Here is a 24778-nt window from a genome sequence, read left to right as displayed (position 1 = left end):
AGGGTGTTACCTGTGTCATGCAAAACAGACTCTTTTATGCTGGGGATGTCTGCTTTCCGTGAAGCTCCGTGTTGTGAATTTCCCTAAAGGGGACTCACCCTCTAATAAAAGAGGCTTAAAGTGAGGTTGCTTATCTCATAAATCTTTCATGGAAGACACAGTGGGATAAGCCTCATCTCATGCCAATGCACAGCAAAGCATTTATCCAGGGAAATTCCCATGATGCTTGTAAAGCAGTGTTATGAAATACAGTGTACATGAGGCTGCTACTGCGTTCAACTCAATCTCATAATTTGTCTTTGCAGCTTTTTCTGAAATACCTGAATTTTGCATCCTTGAACTTGAAAATTTATCACTTGAGCTATCTTCACAATTGTGAGACTCGAAGAGGCCAGGTAAGAGTGAAAATGCAAAACGGGTTATATCTCAAAACCAAATGAGTGCATTCTTCTGATTTCAAAGGTGTACCTGATCTGCTTCAGAGATTTGTGCCCTAAGAGCAGGAAAAAAAGATACCCTCAAGTGCTTTCAGGTGCTGTTCCTTCCCCAGAGTCCTTCATTACTCTTTCTGCTGCTACTGGCAAAAGTGCAGGACCTGACACAGTGGCACCAGTTTCAGTAGGACTGACTTCCAAATGTTTTTTTGACTTGAGGCTGCAAAACACTCTTGGGTCATTTAACCACTTCAGCCAGCAGCACTAAAAGACTTCCTGAGGCGTAGGAGAATGTGGTATTTTTTCCTCATCTTGAATGCTATTGAATTTCTTCTTAGAGACAGTAAAATGTTTGTTGCACACCTTTTGTACTGGCCTCTATCAGTAGAAATGACCATAGATTAGGGTTTTAGGGTATTCTGAATTGAAATAATCAGCCAACATTCTTTTCCATGACTTGTATTACAATAGGATTCTCAAAATCATTGGGATGGATGTGAACCCTTGCAATCACTTTCTGTATAAGGCAACCAGTTATCATTGAAGAGGACATGCAGTGGCGCCTGTGCTTTGTGGCAGCCATGATCTATTCCCCAGTGGGGGTTCCCATGGGGAATAAACAAGAATTCATTTTACCTGTCTCAGCAAAATGAATGCAGAATGCAAGTTTATTTTGAAGCTTTGGGACAGCAGTTACATTTACTAATTCCTTATTGTATATGCTTTACCTAATTTTATTAATAAAAAACATGAATGATGGCCAGGTCAGACAGCCTTCAGCAATGATGAGTAGTTCAACTAAAGCAGAACTGGCAAAGGTTTGTTGCTGTTGAGGGCTTAGCAGTAGATCTGGTAAGAAATGGGATAGAAGACAAAGTGGAGACTCAAAAAGTGGAAGGCCTAATGTCTCCCAGAGGGTGCTCTGGTCTGCTTCTGAACCCAGGAATCCTGTGTCCATATACTATGCTGCATCAGCAGGTCCCACAGAAAGGGAGGAAAGTGAGAACGAGATGCAGGACACACTGCTATAGTTCTACCAGTAGTTCAGTTATCAGACCTCTGGCTATCTAGGTCTTACAGTCTGTGTGAGAGTTAATACATTGTGGTATAACCAAAAGCACCGAAATACAGAATGAGCAAATCACATTCTCAAAGGTGGTCTAGGATTTTAATGCTGCAAATCCCATCTGCAAAGACTGTGCAATACTGTGCATAAAATGGTTTGTGCAAAGACAGTTCAGTCTGCTTGTGCTCAGATACTGTGTAAGAGTCTTATTAGAAGACCATGTAATACATTTTGACCACCTTTTTTACATCATGCCATGAATTAGACATTTTTCAGATGTTTCTTTCGGTCCTCCTCACAGAGTTTGTGGCTTTCAGCATTACTTATTGCTGCTTATTGCGTCTCAGATTTTATAGAGTTGTCCCAGTTTATGAATTAGAAACAGAAACAGATGCAGCTCATGATTGTCAAAATCATCCGCCAGTGTCCAGTGAAGAGGTGAGGCACCCTTTTTCTGGCAGTGGCCATGTAACAGCACTTCTTGTTCAAAGCACAGGTCCAGTCCACTTCAGGTTGCAGCTCTCAGTGCTTTTGAAGCACTGTTCCTCACATCTCCTGGGATCAGAAAGCAAAGCACTCACATTTGGATACAAACACACATGCGTTAGCTAAGCTAAGGAACTGTGTAGATGCTTCCTTACCACTTCAGAGAATATTTCTCCTTTAGGCCCACAAAGGCTCTCCTTGCACCACCAGCAATACTTGTGCAACCTCCATTTTCACAAATGAAGGGGCCTAATAGCAACATCTTTCTTAAGGGTACATCTGTGGGGCACAGAGCAGGTAAAAGGAGCAGACATCGATGTGCATACAAAGCAGCTGTGCAAAGGCTTTGAGGAAAGCGTTGATTCACATATTTCAAACACCAGCCTCTGTAATTCGCAACGTTTTTGGTGTTAACTGGTTTTGGATGCAAGATTTTACTAATGGCTTTAAAACTTAAGTGGAGACAACTCTCTACCTGACAGTACTACTTTTTTCGTGGTGTATTTTTAAGATTGCACTTCTACATAATACCCTGAGATGACCTGACTCTTCCTCCCTACTAATTCCCAGCATGAATAAGCAATGCTTTTGCATTTTGCTATGTAGGTTTCCTGCACTTTTCAGGAACTGCAGTATAAAACCCCAATCGTTTCCTTGTTGCTCCAAATACATTTGGGAAGCCCATCTCCCAAGGAAAGGCTGTGCTTACGTTTTGATCTTTCGCTGCAGGTGCTGTTGTGGTCTGCGAATAAGGTTTTTGAGGAACTGACTGACATTGAGAGGCAGTTCCACAAAGCTTTTTACACGGTGAGGGCATACCTGAACTGCGACCGGTACTCAGTAGGTCTCCTGGACATGACAAAGCAGAAGGTGAGCGTTCACATCTGTGTTGTGCATCTTTCTGATTGCTGCTGTCCCCTGAGAGGAGACACGCTGAGATAAGTTTTCCCGAGGCCGTCAAAGTGCAAATTAACTTCGAGTCGTAATTCCTACTTTGGTTGGCACTCTTTTGTTGTGCAAATGAAGAGATGGGGTTCATGAAAATAGAGGAAAAGGGGAGAGCTTGTCACTAGAATGGGACTGTCAAAGGCTGGGAAGAAAAATGAGGGGAAAATGTGTCTGACTGTGGCAATCCTGGTCAAAGCCTGCAACATAAACACAACCTCAGAAAGCCTGTGGATATCAGAAGTATAGTGAGATAGCTGTGGAAACCCCCAGCAACAAAGCAGCCACTTTCCTGAAGGACTCATCCATGTGCACAATATCCAGGCTTTTAAATGGAATTTGTCTCCATGAAAACAAGCTGACAGAAGCTAAGTTACATCTGATTTGGTCTGATTGTCTGCAACTTTGTCAAGTTCTATGTGGGGGTCACGCAGCATCCTTGTCAATGGAGCCCTGCTTTATTCCATGATCAGGCTGACCATTGTGCTGCCAGAGCTCTTACAGCACACTGTCTTGTGAAGAGGTGTATTAAAAGATCATTAGTGTGCTAGAGACACTTTGATCAGCATTATAATGAAGCCTAAGAAGAACAAGCAAACAAAATATTTCAGCAATCTGGCAAGTAGTAGATTAGCCCTATAGTCACACTCTGGAAAAGGAAGAACACAAAAGGTGTTGGCATGGCCATTTGCTCTGAGTGCAGCCAGCAGTGTTCACTGAATGAAGCAGCACCCTGTGTACAGGCAGGATATAATGCACCCCACTTCCCAATTTAGGTATTTGGGTATCATTCTGCTGCCTAGTATTGAACTAGTCTTATTATTTGATGCCTTATTTTACACACTACAAAAACCAGCACAGTAGAGCAATGGTTGCTTTGACACCAGAGGCAGAATGCACTTTTCTACTCTAAAACTTCTTCTTTAATTTTAAAACCAGGAATTTTTTGACCTATGGCCAGTCCTGCTGGGAGAAGTACCCCCGTACTCAGGGCCTCGCACTCCGGATGGCAGGGTACGTGAGAACAGGGCTTCTTTACCTCTCTCCTGCCTGGTTGGATTGCCTCACCACTGATTTCAACACCACTCTTCTCTTTATTTGTAGGAAATAGTCTTTTACAAGGTCATCGATTATATATTACATGGAAAAGAAGACATTAAAGTCATTCCGTAAGTGCCCAGTCCCTGTAAGTAAGGTACTGATACAGAGTGTAGGTAAAACCAAGGTTCCCCATGATTTAAAGACAACCATGAGGAGAAATGCAAAGGACTAATAGAAGACTGAGTAAGAGAGGCAGAATGTAAGTTGGTTCTTCAGCTCACATCTCTGTGGGATAAAGATTTCCCCAAGGACACTGGGATCCTGACTTGCAAGCCAGGCTCCAAAATTCACTACAACCAGTGATTCTTTGTAGATGCAGAAGTGAGCTGTCTTGACTGCCAGCAGTTTTGCCACTCTCCTTGCCAGGCTGAGGCATCTCTCCTCCTCCATACCTTCCCTATGGAAGTGGGTGAGCCCACCCAGGATGCCCTTTCGTTGAGGCAATGCTTCCTTGCTTCTCTCTAATCCTTCAGTCGCTGATCCCATCTTAGGGCTACCTCTGGCCTTTCCTCCTCTCCTCACAGCAGAAGACATCCTCTTTCTGAGAACTGCCCTCTCTTCTTGCCACTGGATGTTTCAGAGGAGCCTTGAGCACCTTAGACAAACCTGACACAACAGGAGTTTTGCTCAGTTCTGATCCCCAGTACAGCAGTGTTCAAAGTTCAGGCTGGCAGACAACCTTGGCCAGAAACTTCCTTTTATCTTTCTCTCTGTGTTGAACATCTGAAACATGGCCCCCACTCCCAGGAATTACTTTTTATTAAGCCTCTGCAAACTGTGATATTTTATGTGCTATTTTGTATTGAATCCTTGAAGAAAAAAGTATTCACTTACATGAAAATTTTTTGCTTGTGCATGTGGATCCTTTGAAAGTAACAGGACTGTTTAGGAACTCAGAGTGAAATATGTAAATCTGGATGCAATCAGTTGGATACACTTCAGCTCCATGATCATCCTTCAGTAAACATATATCCTTAATTTCCTTTATATATTTTTCTTTCATTCAGAAATCCTACCCCGGATCACTGGGCACTAGTTACTGGACTGCCAACCTATGTGGCTGAAAGTGGATTTGTGAGTACTTAACCTAGGATTCATCAAACCTTTCTGAGATAAAGTCAGACTCATGCTGCTTTCTCATCAATTCATCAATTCTACGTTTTGGTAGTTAAACTTCTCATTGCCCACATTGTAAAACTTTTTCTTTTGTGTGATCCCCTAGATTTGCAACATTATGAATGCTGCTGCAGATGAGATGTTTAACTTTCAGGTATTGTGAAAACCTTCCACTTCTGTGAAGGATTCTACTTTTTCTTTTTCCGGAAATGTAATATTGCGTCAATATTAGATATATAAATACTTCTTTTGTCTGAAGTCTTAATGTAAAATGGGAATGATGATGTGTTTAGAAAACACATTAAGTACATGATGTCTTTCTGCTTGCTGTTGCTTCAAGGAAGGTCCTCTAGATGAATCAGGATGGACTATCAAAAATGTTCTCTCCATGCCAATTGTGAACAAAAGGGAAGAAATTGTTGGTGTCGTCACATTTTATAACAGAAAAGATGGGAAACCATTTGATGAACAGGATGAAACCCTCATGGAGGTATAGTTCCTTTCTGTGGCTGGAAGTAATTCATATGGTTGAAGAACTCACTGTTGCTTATTGTACACCCACAAAACATCTCCAGTGTTTTGAAGCTAAGTAGACTTCTTTGTTGCTTAGAGAGGTGTTACACATCACCTTGGAAGTTTTGAAAGCAGCTATCTGACACACTGGGGAGTTTGGTCTTGGAAACCCAGCTGTGTTAGCATCATTTTGTTTCAGCATTCTTGGGTTGGACACCTAGCCATGAGCAGCTACTCTGTGCCAACACAACCGTTCTGACCTGCGTTCACATACCTGGCAGCTGGCTCTCACTGACTGGGCCAGTCCCCCCAAAAAAATTACACAGAAATTATCTATGTAGCTGAGATACAAAGGGAGGCCAGCTGTTGAATCTACCAGCAGCAGCTGTGAGCAAGGACCTTGCTGCTTAGAAATTCTCCTATGTTAGTTTCAATGCAATATAAGCATTCAGCTCTTGGCATCTGTTATCAATCAGAACATTTCCTGAAATAGACTTTTCTTATCAAACTAAAAGACTGTGGGGGAAAAAAAAACCAGTTTGAATTGGCCACTGGGCAGCAAACGAATTGAAAGCAAACACAGTGTGTGCGTAAATACATGTAAGAGGTGATGAGACCACCTTGATCTCAGCATTCCTGACCTGCTGCCACCATTGTAACAGCAGCCTTTCCACAGGCATGGAGGCACTTGTAGCAACACAGAAATAGTTTTCTGTACACTGAACTGGACAGAAGGTCCTTGAGCCTCCACAGCATGGAGGCTCTGTAGGGCTGGGCAGATTCAACAGCTGGGGAGATGCTCTGCTGAGGAGTAAGTCACAGCTGGGAGCAAACACATGATTGCTTATTGCTAGAATTGTGGACAAAGTGGAGCTTGTGTTTCTCCAAAAATATATCATGCAGTGTTATATTTCTGTGCGTTTGAGGAACAGATGTTTCAGTTATTTCACCGTTTCCTTCTTTTCCCCTCACCAAGTCCTTGACACAGTTCCTGGGCTGGTCTGTGCTCAACACAGACACATATGATAAGATGAACAAGCTGGAGAACCGGAAGGACATTGCTCAGGACATGGTGCTCTACCACGTGAAATGTGACAAGGATGAAATCCAGGAAATTCTGGTAATGCCTCACAATGTGCAGCACACATCCAGGTGTACTGGCCTGGCCACGGCTTATGGCACAGACACAGGTCTCCCATTTCACTGAAATGCTTCCAGCCACCATAACGTGGAGGCAGCACCTGGGCCCCTAGTCATTGCACAGTGGCTAAAGAAGTTTCTTTTGACTCTGTGGTCTGCCCTCCACCTTGGCACACTGCCCCAATACATCCTTTCTAATTTCCTCAGCAAAGCCAACCTTGGAGGTGGGCTCACACAGGCACTACTCAGGGCAGGGCTGTAGGGGTGGAAGAGAAACTGATTTATTTCCTAAAAACTTCTCAGTGCAGAGGATGTGAAGCTAGAGGACCCAGCAGGGACACTGGATCTAGGGGGACATTTACGAGTAGGGGAAACACAAATCCAAGGAGAGGGAGAACACTACCAGGAAGCATGTGTTGAAAGACCAGAAACTGGAGTAAGGTCCAGGAAGGAAACACAATTTGCGTATGACAGCTACCCTAGATTGCCCCAAAGGTGCCAAGTGCTAAGTCCATTGGGGTTTGGTCGTCAGCTTAACACACTCATGCTCTTTGCAGCCAACACGAGAAAAGCTGGGGAAGGAGCCAAGTGAGTGTGAGGAAGAGGAGCTGGCAAGCATTCTGGTAAGAACAATGTACTGCTGGAATAAAAAGCCTTGGTGAGCAAACATTGCCTGTGTGGATGCAGGAAAGAGTTATCAGCATTGGCATGCTGCTACCTGGTCAGGGGCAAAGGCAAAGCATGTCCTGCCTTCCTCTGCTGCGTGAATTTGGGGTTACCATCATAATGTCACAGCACGTGACTTCCCTAGGTCCTGGGGAGTCCCTGCTCCCTGCCACTTCATCTCAAGGGGTTCAAAGTCCATCTGGAAACACATCAGTCACCTCGGCTTGTCACGCATATTGTTCTCCAGAGTAATTAAGGAGGGCTGTAAGTCTTCCCCCATTTTGAGTCTTCAAACTTCATCAAATCAAGCGCTTAGCAGAAAACAAACAATATTTCATGCACTTGACCAGATCCCACCCTCTCCCCCCATTAATGGGGTTATTATGAAAAGCTGCATTTCAATCTGTTTATGTGTTATATGCTAAAAGAAAAAGTTCACAGCAGTGTCAGACTGATAAGTTTTTGATAAGCAAACCTAGGAATGACATAAGTAGCAGAGCAATAAGCCATCCCCACCTCTCTTACAGAAAGAAGAGCTCCCGGGGCCCACTAAGTTTGAAATCTATGAGTTCAGGTTCTCTGATTTTGACTGCACCGAGCTGGAGCTGGTGAAGTGTGGCATTCAGATGTACTACGAGCTCGGCGTGGTGAAAAAGTTCCAGATCCCACAGGAGGTAGGAGCTGTCAAAACCCAAGATGCCCTGTCTTGGATGGCCAACAGACCCACCCCTGTGGCTGAGGTCCCCACGCAGGGCACTCTCTGTGCGTGCCCAGCACAGCTCACAGAGCAGCCACGAACTGGGTTCATGGGGGCTTGTGGAGAGGAGGGCGTGCGTCCTAAGCCCCCTCACACCTCTGAGGGCAGGGGACCGCCTCTCACTGCCACTGATCACTACGTGAGTGTTTGCAGCGCAAAGCTGCCCTCCCCTGATCTGCGCTGCCTGCCACAGGTGGGGTTTGCTGTGAGGTCTATGGAGATGGGTAGCACAGCACGCAAAAGGTTGCTTGCACTTGCTGTGTCTAATCCCCCCCACGGCCGCAGCGTAAAAACAGTTTCCAGGCACGACATGGGGAGTGCCTGCCTGTGTGTGCTTGTTTCCTTTGCTATAGGATGTACCATTCAGCTTTCAGCCAAGATATGCTGAAACCCACACTGGCAGGTCCCTTTGTTTCTCATCCCCTTGCAAACATGGATGTGCTCTGATTTGGTGCAATTGGCACCAACTTCCTGACTGTGGTCGGCGGGAATGGTGCGACCCTGTGGGAACAAGGGCTCCATAGCCCCTGATGTGCAAATTCACGATTTTTGCCACCGTTCCCCCGTAGGAATCGTGAAACTGACATTTCAGCAGCTCTGGTGCTCCCCAAGGGATTTCTCGGCACATTATGTGAGGTTTATTTCCATCTAGTGGGATCTGGAGGTAACTGCAGGAAGAGTTTTCACCCCGGAAAGGCAGGCTGGGAATTAGAATGGAAGCGAATGGGAATTATCTCTGTGCTTCTTACTTGTAGTAGGTCAGTGTCAAAAAGTACCCAAAATATCTACTCTGCAACAACTAACCCCTGATACACGTGTGAAAAAAGTCATTCTTTGCTGCAACTCTGAATAGTTGAGATTTTTAAAAATGAATACTTATCCATAATTAATTTTCTCTCTAATGGCAAAACCTGCACAGCTACAAGATGTAGTACACATGGAGTAGTAGAATGCAGAGGGGAAAAGCTAGTTTGTTATTTAATGCCCTATATTGTAGTTGCTTAGGTGATATAAATGCCACCCATCTCTACATCTATGGATCCCCATCTCTTGAAGAGAGATATCAGTACTAGTAAATCACAAGATACAGGACAGACAAATATTATGAGTGACAACTTAGATAAAAAAAATTCAAGAAATTCACAGTCAGTAAGATGAAACCACAATAAATTCACAAACAGTACAATGAAATCTCTTTTCCTTTAGGTAGTGATTATTCTTGTTTACCCCACAAATGTCTTTGTGATTTTATTTTTCTTACAAAAAAAAATAAATTAGAAAACAGAGAGCTACATTTTAGATCCCATTTTGCTCTCCACTAATCTTTAGGCTTTACTCTAATGATGCTGTCAGGGAAGTCTGATGACATTACAGCTTCTGATCCCTTTCTGGGGCCACCTCTGTAGGACTGGAAACTCATCCATGACTTCTGTATATGATTCTCATTGTGAGAGCCAGAGCCAGCAGCTTCATCACCCAAACTAACATCCTCTTCCCCATTTGCAGGTTCTGGTAAGGTTTGTGTACTCTGTCAGCAAAGGCTACCGGAAGATAACTTACCACAACTGGCGTCATGGCTTCAATGTTGCACAGACCATGTTCACGCTCCTGATGGTAAGGTAACACCACCCTGGTTAATTCTGTGGCACAGTTTATTTACAGCACCTAAGAAATGTGCAGGTCTCCCTTTGAATCCTGGTGTAGGAAAAGGGTTTGTCACTCCTAGCACAGGTCCTGATGAATGAGGTCTCCATTTGCCTTAGGTAACAATCATTGCATTACATTTAAATCTTTGGTCAACGCTGGCCAATGAATGGAATGCTTTAATTCTCAGGTGTGTGTGGTGTTGAATAGACTCCAGACTAAATCCGTCTGCAGAGTAGGGGAAAGAGACTACAGGACTTCCATTCTTCCAACAGATTCTGACAGTAAGAGCCAGACTGAAGTTAGCTGGTTGGGATGGAGGCAACCCCATGCTTTCCATTTCCAGGCAGGACAGACACGGGTGTAAGTATATCGCCAGTGTGAACACGGCAAGTGCCACTTCTCACAGGCTCTCAGGGCAACAAACACCTCAACAAGAAAAACAAGTGTCTGGCTGCTGCTCCACACCAAGGATTGACCAGCCAGGAACCACTGAGGATGGTTTCACACATCTGCCTACACATCTGGCAGCAGGCTTATGCCTACCACAATCCCTTGGGTGATTCAGCTGGGACATCACATTGCCCAGAAAGATGAGGAACTTCTTCAAGTAGTACTTTCTGTCCAGTGACTGCAGGGGTGCTTATGACAACCTGAGTGAACCTTAGGGCACAAGACTTCTATAGCAGGATGCAGACAACACTGTAGATGTGCATCAAGCACATATGCACCACACATATGCTTACTTGAGTCTGAAATGTTCTGTTTCCAGCTGATTCCCCATTTTAACCTAAGCCTACCATGTATGGTGTTTAGGTTCACAAATGTTTTCAGTTCTCCTGGACTATTTCAGTAAGGAGATCCCTGGCACAGAGCAGTCACAGGTCAGTACCTGTTCCTGTACGAGATGCTAACATATGGCATGTACATTCTCTCCCTCCAGACTGGCAAACTGAAGCGTTACTACACAGACCTTGAAGCCCTTGCAATGGTAACTGCTGCTCTGTGCCACGATATTGACCACAGGGGAACCAACAACCTTTACCAAATGAAGTAAGCACTTTCTTACTGCTTCAAACCAGTCCTGTTGCTCTCAGGTTGAGTAGAATCAGGCTGTTGACCACACCAAACTCCAGTACAGCTCTGTTTAATACACAGGGGTAACAAACTTCTTTTGCAAATTTCCTCGCTTTTCAGCTTACTACAGCACTTTGGCTTATGCTTTGGCCAGTGGTGACACTGAAAAATTGCTGTGCTCTCTGGGGCTTGCTTTACCTCCTAGCAAACCTCCTTTGGTTAAAGCAAAACTTACACTACCATTAGAGTGTAGAAGGCCCTTGGTAGCCCGAGTGCCACAGGAGACCCATGATGCCACCAGGAGCACCCTGGGCATACCTTTCTGATGGAAGGTACCCATGGAGAAAGCACCATGCACGGCACTGCCCTCACCACCTACAGAAACAAAGCACCTGTGAGAGTGCTGCTCTCAGTAGGTAGTTATTAGCTACAGAGAAAAAATTGCATGATTTCATTGACTAGTCAAGACCCTGTTGTTCCCTTAAAGTAGTGTCAGATCATAGCTCTTTTGCAATAGTTGCTGGCAATGCTGTCTCACTGTTTTCTGGTGCTTTGGAAAAGCATTGAGTGAAGCTGGCTCACGTTTTTGATACAAGAGGGCCTTGCTTTTCAGCAAGGAAAGTGTCCAAGGATTGCAGGGTTTTATATTCCTATTACTAGATATCAACATGTATTTAACTCAGGAATTAAACAAGTTTACTAAGCTGAGTAATTACAGTGCAGTCAAATACAACGTTTAAGGGGAAATTTTGTAGTTGAAATACTGTCTTATACAGTGTCCAAATAGTTATAAGAAGTGTCACAAAAGTCTTTAATTAGACTGAGGTCATTACTTACTGAAAAGTGCTACTCTTAACCCTTTTAAAAGGAGTTAAACTTATGTGTGTGACAAAAAATAAATAAAAAATGAGACGCTTCTTTTTATTTTTAAATGCTGCACTTACATTTTTAATCTTTCCTTTACACAACCAGATCTCAAAATCCCTTAGCTAAACTTCATGGATCCTCAATTTTAGAGAGACATCACTTGGAATTTGGAAAATTCTTGCTCTCTGAGGAGGTTGGTAATGTACTGTAATATAAGGGCATGAATAATTTAATTTTAGGGAAATTTTTCATTAACAACAGAGCTGTCAGCACAAGACCTTTCTCTGGATTGGATACTGAGAAATTGCAGCTGCCTCTGTCCCCAAGTAATCTATCCTCACCCAGGACCAAAACACAGAGGTTTCCTTAGTGCATGACTTGGTTCCTTCAGAAGACACATCGTTATCCACATAGGAATATGTTAAATAAAGGATTGTTCTCCTGTAGCCCCTCTGACTAAGGCTGACACATTCCCACAGCTAACTTTTAATTTCAGGCAAATTTGCACTGGGGTCAGGGGATGGGGTTTGGGTGCACGCTGTGTAACAAGTTTCAAGATACAGACCCCGTTCAGTGAACAAAAGAGGAAACCAGCCACCCACATGTGAACGGGGCTCACAACCCTTGCAACTCAGGGGAGCAAACTGAAGCTGTTAAAAGAAAATAAAAGTGAACACCTTTGGGAAAGGGAGGTGGCCAGGAACCCAAAAAACCCACAGTGACTGAATTTTGCAACTCCCTTTCCTTCTCTTTTCAGTCACTGAATATATGTCAGAACCTCAACCGCAGACAGCACGAGCACGTGATTCACCTGATGGAAATTGCCATTATAGCAACAGACCTGGCACTCTACTTCAAGTAAGTCAGTCACGTACACTGTGTGTGAAGGGCAGAAAGCAGCTGGCACTTTACAAAGGCCAAATGTGATGCTTTGCTTCAAAAGAATTTTGAACTTCTTTCAAACCACGTATGTGACCTTTTAACCCTCTATTTCCAACAAGGCAGGGTTATATGATCCCCTAATGGAAAGAGATGTCAGGGTTTGTTTTTTTTTTAACCTAGCACTCCAACACTGAAAATACTCATAAATGGCAAATGGTCTGGCAAGGGCTGCACTAACTTCTCTGGGAGAGCAGCATGACACAGATAATAAGTGGTCTATTGTAAGTGAATATCCACCTCACAGTCTATTTCACACCCAAAAGCCAAAATTGCCAAACATCTCGGAGCAGTGTGTGCTAACTTTCTGGGACATAAGGCTGAAATTCAATGACATATGACTTCCTAATTAACAAGGAGCTCTCAAAATGTGCTTTCAGAGTACTGTGTCAAGACCAGATTATTGTGTTTTGTACTACAGTACAATTATGCAAAATATAAACAGTCCACAGAAGAGGAATTTGAGGGAGATTACAAAGTCTTACTCTGAAGATACAATGTCTGTGTGGGAGCACATACCACCACTTCCTCACCAGCCGGGAACAAACTGGTCCTTGACCTCCTTGGTCCATGAACTGCAAGCAAAGTCTTAGTTAAGACCCAGGAATATTGATGTAGATAGGTCCTCAAGGAAGCCCCAACAAACCCAAGCACCACCACCTGCTTCTCTTAAGTAGTGGAAACTATTGTAAACGCCTTAAAAATAAGTGTAGTTGTGAGAGATGAGCAGGACCTTGAAAGTATGCACAACTGCAAGTTATGTCAGCTGAGAAATGCTTTCACCTTTGCTGGCAAAATAAAGAGGCTTTTTCCTTGAATGTTAAGAAACTGCAGAAACCTAGAGCTGGAGTATTTTTAAAGCTACTTGTCTTTGTATACTTAGTCAATCACTGTTAACCTTATTTATATACCTAAACAGATGTAGGGAATTCTGAGGAATGGTTTATACATGATACATCCATGTTTTGAGTGGCATAAAATCTGGAGAAACCTGATGTTTCAATGCTAGCAAAGAAGACAGGCCACATCACAAAACTACTTCATACGTGCTCTAAGTGCCAGGAGAGCAACTACTGGAAATCCTTCTGGAAGGGTTAGCAATACCAGGAACAGCTATCTGTTTTTAACATGTTTGTTTCCTTGTTTCACGGATTTTTCCTTTTGTCCCCCCCTTTTTTTTCTTTTGTAAAACTTTTTTTTTTCCCCCTCAAAGAAAGAGAACAATGTTTCAAAAGATCGTTGACGAGTCTAAGACGTATGATAGTGAGACTGCCTGGACTGAATACCTGTCTCTGGAGACAACAAAGAAAGAGGTTGTCATGTGAGTAATCAGCTCTGGAAAGGTTAGTGATGTGTACACCTGGTGAGAGCTCCAGTATACCCTTTGTGCTGCATTTGGTGCAAAATCAGCACATGATATATTACTGCATGCTTAAATTTGACCTTCTGGAGAAGCAGGGTTTAAAAAGGGGGAAAAAAAAAAGTAGTTCTTCCTCCAAATAAATCTGGGCACATACTTGTAGGGAGATGGAGGATCCCTTCTGGCTGTATATTCCTACCAGGCCGCCCTGTGGCCTGTAGACCAGCAGCAGGGACATCCAATCCACTAGCTGTTCTTCCCAGTGGCAACCAGTCTGAGTCACAATGCTGTTGTTGTGACTTGACAGATGGTTTGCAGGATGCTCTGCACTGGCAGTGAAGCGCACTCACAATCTCACTGCAGACTGCACTGCTACACGTCCATGAGGGAGACAGAGATGCTACTCCAAAGCCAAGAAGTTCAACCCAGCACTGACTAAAGCAGCAAACATGCTAATGTCAGAAACAATGTTTCCCATCTCAATTCCATTTTAACCAAGAGAGCAATTCTTGATGAATGTCCCAGTCAGAATCAAGGCTGTTACAGCAGCATGTCTTTCTTTATCACTTGAGCAGGAACAAGGGGATACCTGACACAGTATTGGGACATGAAGTTCCTGAGCCTGCAAGAAGTAAGGTGCAGGCTATAGACAATAAATTTATTTCTTTCCTGTTTTTAGGGCAATGATGATGACTGCCTGTGACTTGTCAGCAATCACAAAGCCTTGGGAAGTCCAGAGTAAGGTCAGGTGCTTGATATATCATTAGATTTCTGTAGTTTATACTTCAAAGTAATGCATTTTCCTAAGCTGCCTGGAAGGTCAATCAGTCTCCTACCAGAATTACCAAAAGAAATAGCTATAGTCTTGGTGGATTAACCATTCTTTCAGATTGCAGTAGTGTTGGAAATGTTTCTTAATAGGTGAACAGTGGACTAATGAGATCAAGTGCAATTAGACTGTTGAGCTGTCACTACACAGAAGGGTTAGAAGTCAGATTTTCTGCATGGTAGAGATCTGAAGCGCATCAAGTTACGAGGCTGAAGTTGGTACTAACTTTTCTTTTTCCCTCCTTGTCAATGTAGGTAGCTCTACTGGTAGCAGCTGAGTTCTGGGAGCAAGGAGACTTAGAAATAAGCGTCCTTCAGCAACAGCCTATTGTAAGTACCATGCAAGAGCCAGGCAGCTCAGTTCAGACAGCAAGTCTCAGCAGAGACTTACTACAAGAAGTGCTGCTGTCACAGTGCTGTGACTCTGCCTAAAATCACCATGCCTGCCAAAATCCTTTGGAAAAGTGTGTACTCAGTGAAGAATCTCTGACAATACCCAGTGATTCTTGTCCAGCTCTCCATATAGTTAGATGGCTTCAGTGGCTGTGAACCATCGAGGACTGGAGTCCCCCTGAAGACTTTGTGCTGGTCCCTTACAGAAAAAATGTAAATTAAATACATAAGTCACAGAAGAAAGCAGAGTTTCTGATAAAGAGAAAAACTGTAAACACAAACTCTGTAGAGTCAGGAAACTTTCTGGTATATAGAAGGGTGTTTCTAACATTTTTTTTTTTAACACATAGTTAAATTTGGCATTGAAAGGGACAGGAATCACTCCTTGATGCAGCCTCCACCTGCGTGGTTTGGGTTTTATTTAAGAAGACTTTCATACACCCCATCTATCCACAGTGGCATTACAAATAATATATTAATTGGCAAGGTCTTATAAGAATATAATTTTGTGCTCAGTTACGTTTTATAGAATTCAAAACCTCTTCAGCCCTATAATAAACCTTCCTTCAGGTATCTGAGACGTACATGGGAAAGATTCTCTGTCCTCCTCCCCATCCACAGACACTCAAAGAGCTGTCTAAAATTTCTACTAAAATGGCAAAGGAAGTCCAACCACTTCACTCCTCTGCAGTGGAGAAAGAGGGCTGTGATGGACAGCCTCTGTGTATGGCATGACAGAACTGCTAGGCTGACACAACGAGGCAATTTTGGGGAGAAAATAGAAGTGTGTTTTTCAATTAAGTGCTCTCATAAATCATGGTCAACATGTGTCCTCCCACAGCCCATGATGGACCGAAGGAAAGCTGCTGAGCTTCCAAAGCTTCAAGTGGGTTTCATTGACTTTGTGTGTACGTTTGTCTATAAGGTAAGCAAAGGGTACCCTTGCATACCCCATCCTTCTCAACAGGGGCTCAAATACCAGGTGAATGAGTCCCAGTGCAGCAACACCACTCAAGGGGAGAGGGACAAGTAGAGGAGGCAATATCTGCCCCTCTGCAAGGTGTTGCAGCACGGCGCTTGTTTGTGCCATTAATGCTTTTTCTGCATAAGCCAGCTTTGGAGGTGAGGTGTCAGGGTCTGCCCTGGGGTACGATGGACAAGCACTGCCCCTGCACTGCATTGTGCTGACAGGTGTGTTTTGGTTAGGAATTTTCACGTTTCCATGAGGAAATTCAGCCTATGCTTGATGGGCTCCTGAACAATCGAAATGAGTGGAAGACCCGTGCTGATGAGTATGATGCAAAAATGAAAGCTCTGGAGGAAGAGAAGAAAAAAGAGGAAGAGAGAATGGCTGCAAAGAAAGGTCAGAAACAGTAATTAGCTTTACATTCTGAACTCAGAAACATACATATGCAATACTCTCACAGATCCGCAGCAAGCTTTGCTAAGATGGCAGAGTAAGATGTCCACAAAAAGTTTCTTAAATTTGGCTCCACTGGCAAGGCTGAAGGCACCATGACTGGCTGTCAAAAAGGCCACCCACTTAAATTCCCAAAAACTAGTTTCTGAGAAACTAATGAGAATCCATTGAGCACAAGTTCCCATGTAGCTAAGGATAGCCAAAAGTTGTTTGCTGTCCCTGGAAAACAGCAGGAAAACATCCCTTTATACTCAGGGACTGTGGCCTATGTGCTGTCCCACAGGTCATAAAGCAGAAGCTAAGAAAAGTCAACAGAGTCCTAAGGGGAACACTTGAGGAACAATGGTTCATCCCATTTCTAGTCCAGATTAAGTACTATCTAGAAGCCAGCAGTAGTGGTAGAACCTAGCAGCAATCTGTTTTGGTCAAACCTCTTTTTCTTTTTCTGTGGGCCCATCCTGTGTAGTACTGAAATCCATTGGCTGTAGCGGGCATTGGGTGAAAGCTTGTTTGGCAGCCTGAGCACTTGTTTGACTCTCAGAAATGTGGAAGCAGTAGGTTGTCCTGGCCTCTCTCAAATGATCAAATATCTGCCAGAACTTGATGCCTCTGCTCCACAGAGGCTGTATCTGAACTCTCCTTTTTTTCCAACAAAATTCCAGCAGCCCTCAAGTGACACAGTTCAGAAATAATTAGAGCTATCTAGGTGTCTTATTTCAGTTTAATTCATACAAGTTAAATTAAAATATAAAAACTGCTTTAACTATTATTTGGAAAATTTCTGAAGAATTACTTTATGAACAAGTAATTGATATTCAAGCGAGGAAGATTTCTACTAACTCTAAAATACTCTTTCCAAGCAGCCTTACATATACAATTACTTTGCACAGCAGGTAGCTCTAGACAGAGTACTATAGTTATGACCTACACTGGTCATTGGAAAACATAAAAGTCCTTAAAAAACTAAGAAGAAAATTTGTGACTGTGTCTCTAATTCTGTGTTTCTTTTTACATGGCAGATGGAATAACCTGTAACGGAGGAACAGCTCCAGCTTCCAAAACCTGTAGCATACTCTAGACATATATGCAATATATGCCACCTAAAATGAGAATGCCCACGCTTAAAAAAAAAAAAAAAAAAAAAAAAAAAAAAAGACATAAAAATACATTCCTGATTGGACTGTTCTGATACTTTATTAGGCTTATGATCAACCAGGGAAGGGCTAGATCTTGTTTGCCTTAATTGCATCTCTTCCTGATGGTAAGGAGCCAGTTCTGTCCTGTCTCTTGCTCCATGTAATGCACCTTATGTCAGATGGCATATGGGAAATCAGAACAACATTGGGCCCAATAAATCAGGTTGCAGGACTATGGAAGAGCATTTCTCCTGCACTGAAACACTTCTTACAGCAAAACTGATCGGGATAGTCCTACTCCATACAACCCCATATGATTGACAGTGTATACAACCATAGCCTGCAGAGCAGGAAAACAGAAGAAGAGCCAAATTTGTCATATCTAAGCCTATATCTGGATAGCAGAATATATCCTATATCTGGATATCACGATATCAGAAAGAAATCTGAGGCTAAGGATAAAGCATGAAAACTGATCATAGTAAACCTCTGAACTGCTCTAAAATACTTTTATTCCATGTAAATCCAAGAAACACTTGGACAGATAAAAGTTCTGCACTCACTTCAAGAACTGGGATGCATTGCCATCACAAAGCATGGAGCCATAACATGCAGTAGCTGCTTTCTTCAGGAGCAGGTTCCACAGTGTGCTAACTGAGGCGTTGTTCTTTCACACAAGATTTTAAGAAGACAGGGTTATCATTACCCATTACAGTTCCACTTACAGTTAACCAAGCAACTTGAATTGTGGCATCTCCTAAACTTGTTCTGTTTTGCCTCATAGTGCCAGTTATTTAATACACTTGATCAGAACCAACCCCTCCTTCTTTTCCTCCTCCTGTTCTGAGGTGTCTGTTTTCTAGATTGCCCTACAAACTTGTGACTGATGACCTGTACCCTTTTATTTTAGATAAAAGTTAGTTTTCATGTTTATTCATGTAAACATATTAGAGCATTTAATTACACTGTTGTAGCAGTAGAGACACCTTCTCTGTTCCTTTCTCATTCTCTCTCTCTCTCTTTTTTAAAACTGTTTGGATATCTATTTTGCTGGGGATTTTCTTCTTCTTCTATTGCTCTTGCTATCTTTCAGGGTTTTACCCTTCAGTATCTTGTTTTGCATTACAAAAATACTGCAAGTAAAAGGAAAACTAGAGCTATGGTGGTACATGGTCATCATTTATCTGTGTCTCAGTGTAGTAAGCAAGATGTAATCCTCTATCACTACACAGCAATTCCATGAGAGGCAATTTGTCTTTCAGGAAAATACAGAAAGTCCACTTGCATGAAAGCTAAATATGCCATTAGTAATGACTTCATGCTGTTTGTCTCAGTTTCATTAAGAATCATAGAATTGTAGAATGTTAGGTGTCGGAATGGACTTTCAAAATTATCTAATCCCAACCCTCTCTGCCATGAGCAGGGACATCTCCCGCTACACCAGGTTGCTCAAGGCCTTATCCAACCTGGCCTTGAACACCCCCAGGGTTGGGGCATCCACAGCCTCCATGGGCAACCTGTTCCAGTGTCTCACCACCCTCACAGGAAAGAATTTCTTCCTGATATGTAACCTAAATTTCCCGTCTTTCAGTTTGTACCCCTTACCCCTTGTCCTATCACACAGTTCCTGATGAAGGGGCCCTCTCTGCCTTCCCTGTAGGCCCCTTTGGTTACTGGAAGGTTGCCATGAGTCTCCACACAACCTTCTCTTTTCCAGGCTGAACAGCCCCAACTTTCTCAGCCTGTCTTTGTAGGGGAGATGCTCCAGTCCTGTTATCAACTTCGTGGCCCTCCTTTGGACTTGCTCCAACAGTTCCATATCCTTCTTATGTTGAGGGCATCAGATCTAGACACAGTACTTCAAGTGGGGTCTCACAAGAGCAGAGAACCATGTAGGAAGCTTTTATCATACAGCAGATGAAGTCAAACAAGAAATTTTTTTTCTTTTGGTGGGAAAATGCCAGAAGGTTATTGTATCATAGAGTGAGAAGCAGTGAGATTTTGAGGATCACAAGACACTGTACACTTAAATGCTGAGAAAAGCTCCTTATGTTCTCAAATGTTTTCTGGGTAATGAAACCTGGAGACTAATATCCCTGCCCTCTGTGCCCAGTGTGAAGTGCCCAGAGCAGTGCAGGCTGCCCCAGCAGGGCTTCTCACACAAGCAGCACGGGCTGCCTGCCCAGCACACCCAGCAGTGCTGACAGGACACAGAGCTGTGGGTGGCAGTGCCTCATGTGCCCACAGCCACACGGGAGCACAACTTGTCCCACACAGCATTGGGGTGGGCATGCTGCTGTGTATTTCCAAAGGGGATCATGCACACTTGCAGAGGGGTGTCCATGGACACGCAGGCTGTGGTGCCAGTGGAGGAGGCTGTTTCCGAAGGGTGGACCATTTCCTTGGGAGCAGTAGGGTCTCTGATGCTCCCTTCCAAAAAGGGCAGCCCTAGAGTCACAGAACAGTGGAGATCTCGCAGCTGCACTGGTGCGGACAGCACAAGCTCCCTGCTGTCTCCACAACAAGCTCCTCTGTCCCCTTCCTCCTGCTCCTCTACCTGCCTGTGGACCTTCAGCACCCCAGGCAGAGCACAGAGCTCTGCTGTCCACGGCCATTTTGTTGGACCATTTTTGTAGGTCAGTGGTCCCATGCCCTTGCTGCTCAGTAGCTGACTGCCTCTCATGTTGCTGTGGGAAGCCACACGCAGCCATCAGAGGGCAATAAAGGAAACAGTAAGGCAAGACGTTTCATTCTCCTTTTTTTCCCACCGTGCACTATATCAGTTTCTGACAGGGTACAATCTGGAGGGAAATTTTTTTCCCTGCAGCTTACTCTTGAGGGCTGCAGAGTTCTTGCCTGTCTCCAGCACAGAAGTTGCATCCCTGCTGGACAGCCATGGGTTACTTCCCCTTCAAGAGAAAGGACCTGTGACAGGAGGCAGAAATAGTCCTTGCAGATCCATAGGAAGCAGCACGTCTATAGCACTGGAGCTGAGAGGAGGGGCAGGATGTGGTGACAGGACCAGTGAGACAACAGTCAGCTACAGTCTTAGATTATCCAAGAGTTAAGTGCAGGGTAGCATCTGTGGTATCCTGGGACAGTCCCTGATGCCTTGATTCCCAGGCTGGCTCATATACAGAAAAGCATTGATGGCAAAACACAATGCTCCAGAAAGGAGTGGCTGGTGGTGGGAAACTCTTTGCTCCTCAGACATGTTGATGCTTCATCAGTTGCTCCCACTGTCTTCTGTTCTGACACATAGGTCATGTCCAGCCACAGGATGTACAGCCCTGAGCTCTGGGCAGCCTGCTCTGCCCTTCTGCCCATTGCTGTGGCTATCACTCTCACTGCCTAATGCAGGCTGAGTGTCTGAGGAGAACACTGACTTTCTAATTGATACTACACAGGCCAGGTGACAAAAGTAGTTTTTGTCTTTTTCCCAAAATGGTACCATCTAACCATATAGTCACTTAGCCAGAAGATTGTGACCACTGTCCTTTCAGGTCAACAATTCCTTAACTAATGTTTCTACATCTTTGAGGCTGGTGAGATACTGGAACCCAAGGAGGCTGTGGATGCCCCAACCCTATCAGTGTTCAAGGCCAGGCTGGACAAGGCCTTGAGCAACCTGGTCCAGTGGGAGATGTCCCTGCCCATGGCAGAAGGAGTTGGGACTAGATCATCTTTAAGATCCATCCCAACCCCTTAACATTCTATGATTTCTATGAAACTCCCCAGTCAAGCCATTTAAGTAACAGGTTCACATAGTCAGTGCCTCACCACTCCCCTCTCCTTCCATCTGCCCATGTGTATTAAATTGTATGTACTTTCTGATCAAAAACATTAGCTATGAGTAATGGGTGTAGTGACTGGCTATTGCTGGGGTAATAGTGGGGGGGTTCAGCTGCAACAATGGCCTGGTTGGGACAGATGCTTCCTGTCACATTCTATAAGTATTTCTGCTGCTGTTCTGGGCAATTCACTCAAAAAATACCAACTGAAGCGTAGTAAGTACTTTATTGATAGAATATCATGCAGAGTTCAGAAACCATTGGACAGTTCACAGCCTAGCCATGTGTGAAATTCACATCACATCTTTTGTTCATTTCAATATGGAATCTTCACTTGCTAGAAGGGAAGAAAAAATAAACATGGTTAGGACTACTAGCCACTCCCATGCAGTACTAAAATACACAAAACATCAGCAGAATCAAAGGCTACTTTCATGTAATTTCTTTCTAGTCAGTTTTCATGATTCCCATTTCTGTCTGTTCAACAGCATTGCAATTCATACTTTGGAATAAAGGCACTTTTAAGTTTATTCACTGGTAAAAGACAATTTTCTGAATTGATGAGTCAAATAAGCCCAGAAAAAGCTATCATTACAGATATGTCCAGTCATCCAACTGTAAGGAAAAATCTCCAGCAACTACATTGCATTCAATGAAAGTTTAACAATTGCTTTTCTGAAAAAAACACACCAAAACCATTGCTGGGAACAAAGACCTGTCATCTTTATGCCATTTTTAAAGAGATTAAGCATTCTAAAGAAATAATCAGAGAACTTCATTTTTAAGTAGGCTGGCAACACCACAGCATAGTCTCTTACCTCCAAAATTACAAAAGTTTCACCTAGCTAGAGAACATCTAAAATGCTTACTTATTTAGTCCATGACCAATGGAGACTATGTATTTAAGATGGCAAAACAGCCACGCAAAATGGCTTCATCTCTAGTAGGTGATACAAATCACCCAACTGCATATTTGATTTTCTGTATGTGTAGTTCATTTAACTTTACAGTGTTTTGTTCAGTGCTAGTTTTGTTTAGGACAATGCAAATGTCACTAGTTTCCATGGAACAAGTTACCAAGTGTGTAGCTGCACCACCAAGAACAGCCTCAGCTATTAGTCAGTTTTCTGACTCTTCTTAACTCTAAGTCCACCCAAAAAAAACCCTTGCTGAAACCAAGCTAGAGAGCACACTCCTCTGTAAGGCAGCAGGGAAGGAATCCTCTGTTAGAAAGACACAGGGGACCCAAGAAATAATCCTAAGGACCAGGGCGACAACCACCGCAGCAGGAATATTACAGGGTGGAAGGGAATGAGAAAATAGCAGCAGTACTAATATGAACAGATCCCCTGCAGCACGTATCTCTTCTCATGAGAGATACAACAAATGAAGCTGACCTCTAACACTACACCTGTGATACCGCTTAAAATTCTGGAGTTGCAATTACATGCAGCTGCCTACGGCTTCTAGTTTAGATGATCAGTCATACTTATGAGGTCCCTGCACTGCATGGAGAAGAGGGACTGTAAATGCATACAGCTGAATAAGGGGCATCCCACTACAGTCATTAAACAGATCCAGTCATTCCTCACAGGACAAGCAGCAGTTTTTAGCATTTTGTTTTCTCACTGGAAATTCAGACAGCCATTTAACAAGTCCTGACTCGTTTCAAAAGCGTTTTTAACGCTTCCCCTGATGACCTCTTCCAAATGCAAGCATCACTGAACAGCAGCACTATTTACTCCTCACATCACCCTAAGCACTGGCTCCACGGACTAGCTGTAAGCCTCAACTTCTCCTAAAAGCACTGCTGTAAAACAGCAGCCCAGCAGCCAAACGTGGGATACACAAACTAAACGGAGGAACTACCTTCTGCGATCTCTTTTGCAATCCGCTCCAGCTCCTCACGTTTCTTTTTCTCCTCCGCCTCTATTCTTCTCTCTTCTTCAGCAATCGGCTTCAGGTAGTCTGCCATCAACACACTCGCTTTAAAACACGCCTTCCCGAACCCACGGCGGAAAGCTGCGCGCCCGCAGGCTCGCTCAGAAAGGAGGATAAGCCAGCTTTTTGCCGGCACAAAGGCACAAACCCGTAGGGATATGTGGCCTCACCCCGGCAGGGCCGCCCCGGCAGGGCCGCGGCAGGGGCGGGGGGAAATGGCGGCCGGGCCGCCTCAAGGTGCCCTTGCGGGGCCCGGCGCGGGGAGCGGCCCCCGCGACGCCGCACTCACCGTATCGCTTCTTGCCGTAGATCATCCCCACGAGCAGCGCCGAGTAGCGGGTGAACTGCGGGACGAGAGACAAGGACGCGCCCTTCGCTCAGCCCACACGCATCGCCGGCCCCGCCGCCGCCCCCCGCCCCGGCCCGCCGAGCCCCCCCGGCCCGGCCGGCCCGGCCCGCGGCCCCGGCACACCCGGGACCCCCCGGACACACCGCCCGCCACCCTCACCTTGATGAGCGGCGAGACCTGCACCGGCGGCACCATCCTGGCGGCGGCGGCGGCCGGAATTGACGGCGGCGGGCGGAAGGGGAGGAGAGAAGCCGTGAGCGGGCAGCCGGGAATTGCGGGTGCTGTTCGCTCCAGGGTTCGCAATTATAGAATCATAGAATCGATTGGGTTTGGAAAAGACCTCCGAGATCATCGAGTCCAACCCTTGGTCCAAATCCAGTCCATTCACTAGATCATGGCACTCAGTGCCACGTCCAATCTGCGTTTAAAAATCTCCAGGGATGGTGAATCCACCACCTCTCTGGGCAGCCCATTCTGGCACTCAAAGAATTCCCAAGGCGCAGGGACTGAAGCATCTCTCCTACAAGGAGAGGCTGAGCGAGCTGGGACTACGCAGCCTGCGAGAGATGACTGGGGGGAATCTCATCGATGTTTTTCAGTGGCTGATAAATGGGCAACAGACTGAGATGTAAGAAATTCCTTTTTAAGTGGAAGAAAAAAAACACAAACACACAAACTTTTTTTAGTCCCGAGGGCAATTGGACATTCAAGTGAGGTTGACCCGTTTGAAAACAGATAGTAGAAAAAAAAAAATTCACTGTTAGGGTGATGAGGCACTGGGATGGGCTGCCCAGGGAGGCGGTGGAGTC

At 44.4% G+C, this 24778-nt stretch overlaps 2 protein-coding genes across 3 annotated transcripts in view; one reads left to right on the top strand and one right to left on the bottom strand.

Annotated features, from left to right (window-relative positions):
- Positions 1–19044, top strand: part of PDE6B (phosphodiesterase 6B) — a 28789-nt gene extending 9745 nt beyond the window's left edge. The window contains exons 3-22 of one of the 2 annotated variants that reach the window (XM_064642164.1): positions 306–395; positions 2716–2856; positions 3871–3945; positions 4036–4100; positions 5040–5106; positions 5255–5302; positions 5489–5638; positions 6638–6781; positions 7359–7424; positions 7995–8141; positions 9731–9838; positions 10812–10921; positions 11918–12005; positions 12570–12670; positions 13965–14072; positions 14791–14854; positions 15195–15269; positions 16174–16257; positions 16539–16695; positions 17772–19044. In XM_064642164.1, the coding sequence (XP_064498234.1) occupies positions 306–395; positions 2716–2856; positions 3871–3945; positions 4036–4100; positions 5040–5106; positions 5255–5302; positions 5489–5638; positions 6638–6781; positions 7359–7424; positions 7995–8141; positions 9731–9838; positions 10812–10921; positions 11918–12005; positions 12570–12670; positions 13965–14072; positions 14791–14854; positions 15195–15269; positions 16174–16257; positions 16539–16695; positions 17772–17830 (1947 nt within the window). In that variant the 3' untranslated portion in view covers positions 17831–19044. Of the gene's footprint in view, positions 1–305; positions 396–2715; positions 2857–3870; positions 3946–4035; positions 4101–5039; positions 5107–5254; positions 5303–5488; positions 5639–6637; positions 6782–7358; positions 7425–7994; positions 8142–9730; positions 9839–10811; positions 10922–11917; positions 12006–12569; positions 12671–13964; positions 14073–14790; positions 14855–15194; positions 15270–16173; positions 16258–16538; positions 16696–17771 lie in introns of those variants that run through there. The other variant, XM_064642165.1, reaches the window with a different exon arrangement.
- Positions 19045–21886: 2842 nt separating this feature from the next.
- Positions 21887–24261, bottom strand: ATP5ME (ATP synthase membrane subunit e). Its single transcript, XM_064642185.1, has 4 exons — positions 24129–24261; positions 23910–23964; positions 23549–23647; positions 21887–22016 (listed from the first exon to the last, which is right to left on the bottom strand). Exons 1-4 carry the CDS (start codon positions 24162–24164, stop codon positions 21991–21993), a joined length of 216 nt encoding a protein of 71 aa, XP_064498255.1. The 5' UTR covers positions 24165–24261; the 3' UTR covers positions 21887–21990.
- Between the last annotated feature and the right edge of the window lie 517 nt (positions 24262–24778).

Source organism: Pseudopipra pipra, chromosome Z (genome assembly GCF_036250125.1).
Source record: "Pseudopipra pipra isolate bDixPip1 chromosome Z, bDixPip1.hap1, whole genome shotgun sequence".
NCBI lineage: Eukaryota > Metazoa > Chordata > Aves > Passeriformes > Pipridae > Pseudopipra > Pseudopipra pipra.
The sequence above is the reverse complement of the archived record's forward strand: the minus strand, read 5'-3'. Positions and strand labels throughout refer to the sequence as shown.